At 40.5% G+C, this 6883-nt stretch overlaps 1 protein-coding gene across 1 annotated transcript in view; it reads right to left on the reverse strand.

Annotated features, from left to right (window-relative positions):
* Nucleotides 1–559: 559 nt before the first annotated feature.
* lratb.1 (lecithin retinol acyltransferase b, tandem duplicate 1) overlaps nt 560–6883 on the reverse strand; it is a 31881-nt gene continuing 25557 nt past the window's right edge. The window contains exon 20 of the mRNA XM_040140742.1: nt 560–5992. Coding sequence (XP_039996676.1) covers nt 5918–5992 — 75 coding nt within the window. The 3' untranslated portion in view covers nt 560–5917. The remainder of the gene's footprint in view (nt 5993–6883) is intronic.

A 6883-nucleotide genomic window follows, 5' to 3' on the forward strand; every position in this document is an offset into this window, starting at 1 on the left:
TTCATTCATAAATTAATTTCTCCTTCTTTTGGTAACAACTTTGCATTGCATTTTTCTTTTTCTTTGTTTGTTTTTAATATATTTTTATAAATATATAATTACGTATTTAGCTGATTTTCTTATTTTCCTTTTTTGTGTGACAGCCAAAAAAAAAAAAAGTATAAATATTGTAAGATTACAGAAATTATGTAATGTAAACAACATGAAATGCTGTCGTCTGTTGCAGTTGAATTTAAATTCTGTCTCTTGACATAAACCCGTCAAGAAACTGGCGAAACAAGAGCTTTTGCCTTTAACTACGAAAAGTAAAATATTATGGAGTTAAAGTGAAGAATAAATATTCTAGTTAAAGTAATATTTGCATAGAAAAATCTCACAGAATCCACATTTAAAATAAACTGTGGTACCTGTGAACAATGAAACAATTGTTTGAGGTTCCTGTGTTGTTGCTGTCGACACCTTTTGCTGCTGTGCTTCCTGTGACAAAGACATTTTACAGGTCAACGAGACGTTGGAGGGACTGACGCACACAGACACGCAAAAATCAATCAAATCAACTTTAAACAGAAGCTTTGCTCATAAAAATATCTTTAATGTCTTCGGTTTACTGCCTACAAAATCGTCCAGAAATCCACTCACTATTAAAATGCATTCAGTGATTTTCACAGTGCAGAAAGCAGAAGAATCAAACTTCTATGACAAAAAAAAATAAAAAACAAGGCAGACGAAAGTGTTGTTTTTTTTCTCTACGTCTTACAGCTGCTTATGATTTACATTTTTAGTCATCTAGGATCTTTAAATGCAAGTTTAATGATTCTATACATTTAATCATATGTTTTCAAAAGTTTAAATATTTTTCCCAAAATGCACCGAGAGCAGTAACATGAGGTGCTGCTACCTTTAATGAAATCAACACAGTGATACAAAACGCACGCGGTTCCACAGTAAGGCGTCAGAGTTTAAACTGTCTCCCCAGAGTCCTGCAAACATCTCATACCCTGAATAGTCAACAGCAACTGAGAAGCAGTGAAACAATGTAGTTTTCAGGGTGACGCTAATGTCATTTTGACATTTTGAATAATGCACTGGCGTTGTTTCTACAGTGTGTTTTGCTTCGTCCTTGATTGATTCTTGAATGTTAGTCATACTACATGCTACATCCAAGAAAATATAAAGTCATAGAGTTTGACCAGAGCAAGAACAAGAACTGGTTTTCTTTGAAGTTAGAGCAGTTGGAGCTGGTTGTTTTTTTCCACTGGTCGTTTTAAAAGTGTTAAATGAACAAATCTCTGGCGTTCATCAAGGATCAATTCTTGAACCTTTGCTTTTTTGCCCAATTGGCAACGGTAAGGTCGAGAACATCTACTGGATGGATTACCCTGAAATTTGGCACAGATGTTCATGGTGTTTAGTGTCTTAATAAGAAAAGAATGAAGGCTCTTCTGGGGATTAATATTACAGAGCTTGATGAGAATTTGTCCAAAAACTTTCACTGCTTTTTTTCCAACTTTGAGAAGGTTTTATTGGTTGATTTAAAACTGTTGAAATAACAGAAATTATCTGGTGTCCCACAAGGCTCAATTCTTGGGCCTTGCCGTTTTACCATTCTAGCAACACTCTGGGGTCCAGAATAAAATATATAAACAAACTACTGGATGGATTACCATGAAATTTAGAACAGACATTCATGGTCTTAGGTGTCTTAAAATGACAAAGAAATACAAGCTGCTCCATTGATAGACATTGCATAGTTAGACCAGAGTTGGCCAAATAACTTGAATTGAGTTTCCTTTACCTTTTGAGACTTAATGTTTCTATTGTTTGTTTTAAAGCTACTCTAAAAATAAAGAAAAATCTCAACAACTACTGGATGGATTACCAGGACATTCACGGCCCTCAGTGCTTACGAAAAACAAAACAAACAAAAACAAACAAAACAAAAAAAGCTCTTCAATGGACTGAGACAGTTTTCACCTGGGTTGGTAAAACTAACTGTACTTGTCCAATTTTCAAATTATCTACCTGAATTACTTTTTTTTTAATTTTCATACTGTCTCACTGTATACTGAGAGGGAATATATCTACTTATATAATCTACTTCTATGTTTTTTGGACTAATTTATTCTCACTCACAGCTCTGGTTAAGTGTGTTAAGGCTTAGCTTAAAATACTGAAGAGGAAATTTATAAAATTCTTACGCAGAGACACTGCAGAGAGTTGTTTTGTATTTCTCTCTTTCCATTTGCATGAATACATATTTTTGTTGACGAGGAGACACCATGGGAAGTTTTATGAAGTTTGATCTCATTTGTTCCACAACAACCCCTGATGGTTCTGACTCATGTTTACAAACTAAACTTGTTTTCAGACTCAAGTACTGGCTGAAGGAAAGTCTGCTACGACGAAAGAGAGACATGAAATAAAACATATCTGATAATGAGCCACACTTTGTCTGGAAATCCTTCCTCTACAAGCTCAAGGCTACATGAAGTTCTTTGGAAAACATCAAATAGTCCATGTTATTTTCTCGAGTTGCACGAAGAACTAGCCAGAAAATGCTGCTCTGCAATGATGAAATAATTAGCAAAAAACTATTTGGGGAATCACGCGGTCTGAGTTTTGGGAAGCAGCAATATGCAGGACAGATGTGAATGCAAAGCTTTTCTCTGAAATCTCATTTTCATCACTAAGATTTGACTGTATTTCCATGTTAAGTGGTGATGGTTTCGCGTGTGTATTCAATTTGGGGTTTTATGAAAAGGGGAAATGAGTAGGAATTTACAGCTTTGATTTTAACACCTCGCTCTTCAAATCTGACCACTTCAGTGTCGTCACTTAAATCCCACATAAAAATATTTGGGATTTAAGTGACGACACTGAAGTGGTGATATTTATATTTCCCATGTGATTCCTCTTTTATTGGCCTGATTTACACTCATGCGACTGTTTTTAGTTCATGTCTGGAAGGATTTGTCTTGTCATCACTTAAGGTTTTATTGCGCGCAAGCGTCTTTGGATGTCCGTTTAGAAGACCACTGTTTGGTCACTAATGTGGCTGCTTTTTCGTGTTTGGGATCATACATCTGACAAAATACTTTTCTGTACCAAATCACCAGAACCAAAAGAGGTCAAAGGTCAGAGAAACAGTGGCTGAACAATTTTCCTGGCACCAAAGAATGGCCACATAAGAGAGAAGCGCCAGGAAAAGTTAAATATCCAAAATAGAAAAAAGAGTCAGCGGGGACTTTCTTGTTTTTTTTGATGCGAGCAAACTGCAGCAGCACAAGGAGGAAGATTTTAGAGGGGGTGAAATGATTCAGAGGAGGTGGGTAAGATGAGTTTTCAGCCATGACAGAAGCTGTGGAGTGACTCTGACTTTAGCTTCAGCCTGTTTCCAATTACAGATAAACAGACTGGAGGCCAGAGAGTTGGTTTGGTGGAAGGAGACGCACATTCCTGCGGGGCGTCGAACATCGGAGCCGGGTTGTGTCGAGGTGAACAAGCCAGGGGAAACCAGGCGTCGAGCCCGCTCGACCCAACGCCTGCGAGCATGTCTCCCCTGTGATAGCTAACTGGAGCGTCTCGCTCCCATGGTGGATGCTTCGTTTACCCTCTGAGGCAAACCCAAACCACCGCTCCCTTTCTCAGGGAAGTCAGAGGTCAGGGGCAGTTCCCCTGAAGCTGGTAAGGATTTCAGGTCTAGATTATGAGGGAAATCTGCACCTTTACCTCCACAAATGCTGAGATGGAAAAGGCCCTCTGTTATATACGCTGGACATGCTGGTGATGATTGCAGGCAGCCATTTACTGCAAAGATACTGCAGTGACTGTAGCGTTCCTGTTATTGCCGGATCGTTCCGGCGTTTTTGCAAGTTTTAGCCCATGAACAAGAAATCTCGTGAATTACACGCAATTGATGACCATTTTTCAACGCACGCCGTAAGATAAAATCCTAAGAAAAAAAATAATTTGCCAGTTGACAAAACTATCCCACCTCAAGGGCCATTTAGTAGCAGTTTTGGAACTTATAGTCATATTACATGGTCCTCAGCAGTAGATGGAGTTTCCCACTTGACACAGAATAGCAGATATTAAAATTTCAATTTCTTTCTGAACGCGATGAGGACCTCTCGTCCATCTTGGCCTAAAAGTTGAGATTCAAAGTTCATTCTCATCCTTGGAAAAAGCAGTTGAGAAAACGGTCTCGCCTCAAGCTCGGTTTACCAGATCTGCTCTGGAGCTTTCAGTTAGGGCTGCAACTAACAGCTCTCTTCATTGGATGAAACAATTGGCTGATCCATTGAAGACAAAATGGATGAGAAGTGCTTAAGATGCCCAGAAAAATTGGAAGTTTTAAGTGAGAGAAATACTGTATCGGCCCGAATATAAGATGATACCTTCTTTTTATGTCAATGAGATTTGTCAAAGTCGGGGTAGTCTTATATTTGAAGACTAGACAATTTGGTGTGCACAACATGAGATTTTACTTTTTGAATAGACAGTGTACCGGTGTAAAACAGTCCTCTGTGGAGAGCCTTCTAGGGACACTATTGCATTATGGGTTGCTTGTAGCCTCAGTGCTGCTAGGCTAGCGAGTGTTTTCAGTCCGTTTATAGCGAGTCTTTCAGTGTCAGCCGCCGCTAAAAGTGTTTTATGAGCCCGGTTTACTCAGCTGGAGTTTCTGAAGGCTGGTGTGACGTGTTTTAAATAAATTAAAGCCGACTGAAAACGACTTTGTAGTGTCTCCCGACATCTTTGCCACAGAAATGAACCAGGGAGAAAATCTGTCCAACAGCCAAAAATCACAGCTGCCACTGACGATGAGCTCAGAAAGACTGAAGCCTGAAAAATGCAAACTGTCAGAGAAAATGACTCTGACACTTCAACAGTCTGACAGGAGAGAGTGAGAGACCGCGACTGAGAGACGAGACACAGTAATGTGGTTTTACTGTATTTCGTGTTTCACTTACACAAGAGAAAGGGCTTCAGTGATCAGGACTCTCTTCTCCTTGGCATCAAGTGCCTGTGAATGTGGGAACGTCAGTCTCAAAAGTACACAAAAGTTTTCCTACGCAGCGCCCACTAGTCCCATGTTGGGCAGGGGGTTTCGGAAGCTGTTTGATGGGCGGACACGTTGACGCATACCAAGGCCTTTAAAAACGTTAAAGGAAAACGAGAGGCCGTCCGCACACTGAAGTTTTTATTAGTGCAAGGTTTGAACCAGCAACCTCGTGCTGACGGCATCTCCTCCTCCCTTGTTGCTGTTCTTTGTCCTGTCCAGCTGGGGTTGGATGTGCACACCATTTTAAAATCACAAACATCTGCGATTTGAGAGATAATATTGCATGTTGGTGACGAGGTTGTTCTGGTGTCTCCGGGTGAAACAAAGCCTCTCTAAGATTCTCTCTCTTTTTTTTTTATTATTATTATTATTTTTTTTTTATGCAGAGCTTTCAGCCACATCTCGTGGTGGAGCTTTCTCAATCATTAAGTCCACCAGGTGCTAGGACTTATTAAAACTATTTACGGTGGTGGTTTATTTGACAATTTCTTGGAAGTTCTCTTTCGGTTTACATTGCGGATAAAATTCTGTGAATCTGAGCCAAATCTCCTATGTTGTGCTGCTCATAAAGCCTTCTGAGGCCGATCTGCGATTTTGGGCTGGTAACTGTTTTACTGGATGGCGTGTAAAGTTAACTTGTGTTCCTCAGGTTTTCACTTGTCTGGATTTTGGACGTGTGATCCGGGTTCCAAAGAAATATTCTCTCTTACATGATCTGTGTTTCTGTTGAGGTAAAATGTCTTTCAGGTCTCACTTTCCCTTCTTGTCATGAGGTGTCTTCGTGTCTCCATTTCACGCAGCTCTCACCCTGATTAGCTTCTTCTTTCTTTCAGGGTCTCTCTCTCTCCCTCTCTATCAGTCCACCAGTGATTTGAGGTCAGGCAGTCCCTTCAGCTTCATGTCCAGCAGCATCTGACCGTAGGCTTTGCCCTGAGAAAAGACGGGAAAAAACTTTATCCAAGGATAAAAGCAACAGTTCAAAACCAAAAAGTATAAAAACTGGGTTTGTTCCTTCAAGCTGAACATGTGTGTTTCCACCCTAATGTGTTTGAGTTCACACGTTCTGCGTGTGTTTGAGCGTCATTGGTCCAAGCCTGAATGTGAAGTGTGTGTATTAGCACATTGCGAGTGTGCTGAGCAGTAATAGTGTGTGTGTGTGTGTGTGTGTGTGTGTGTGTGTGTGTGTGTGTGTGTGTGTGGGAGTAAGTGCATGTGTTTCTTTGATGTGCTGTGGATGCCAGCGAGGCGGTAAAAAAACTTTACACGACCGTCTGAACAAGGAATGGAGAGAAATAAAGGAGGAGGGTGAGAGGCAAAAAGGCTGCACAGAAGAAGAAGAAGGTGGAAGGAGCGAAAAGGAGAGTGTTAAATGGAACAAAGGACACGTCCTCACCAAGCTGAAAAACACTGAAAGCTTTCGTCCTTTGTCTTCCTGTTGGGAAAAACTAAATGGTCTGTTCGATCCATCTTCTGATCGGCAGTGAGTCTCGGCTGGTTGAACCTGTTCAGTTCTCTCCAGGCAAACGGTTAATCGCTGCCTTGCCTAAAATGTCGATCGAAGCTTTTCAGCTGCAAAGTCGTCAGACGCATACACAAAGCTCAATGAGGACACCGGTATTCTTTGATCGGCTGTATGGACAAAATGTGAAAGGAAGTCGGAGGGGACGGAAAGTTGTCTTCTTACCTTTACTGCCACACAACCCCTGCCCCCACCCATTTTTATGTGCAAGGAAAAAACAAAAGTGCAAAGAGTGGAAACGCTGGTTATTTTACAGAAAATAGTTGAAATATCACAAATTAGCTGAGGTGGAAATAGTTGCT

Source organism: Xiphias gladius, chromosome 12 (assembly GCF_016859285.1).
Source record: "Xiphias gladius isolate SHS-SW01 ecotype Sanya breed wild chromosome 12, ASM1685928v1, whole genome shotgun sequence".
NCBI lineage: Eukaryota > Metazoa > Chordata > Actinopteri > Istiophoriformes > Xiphiidae > Xiphias > Xiphias gladius.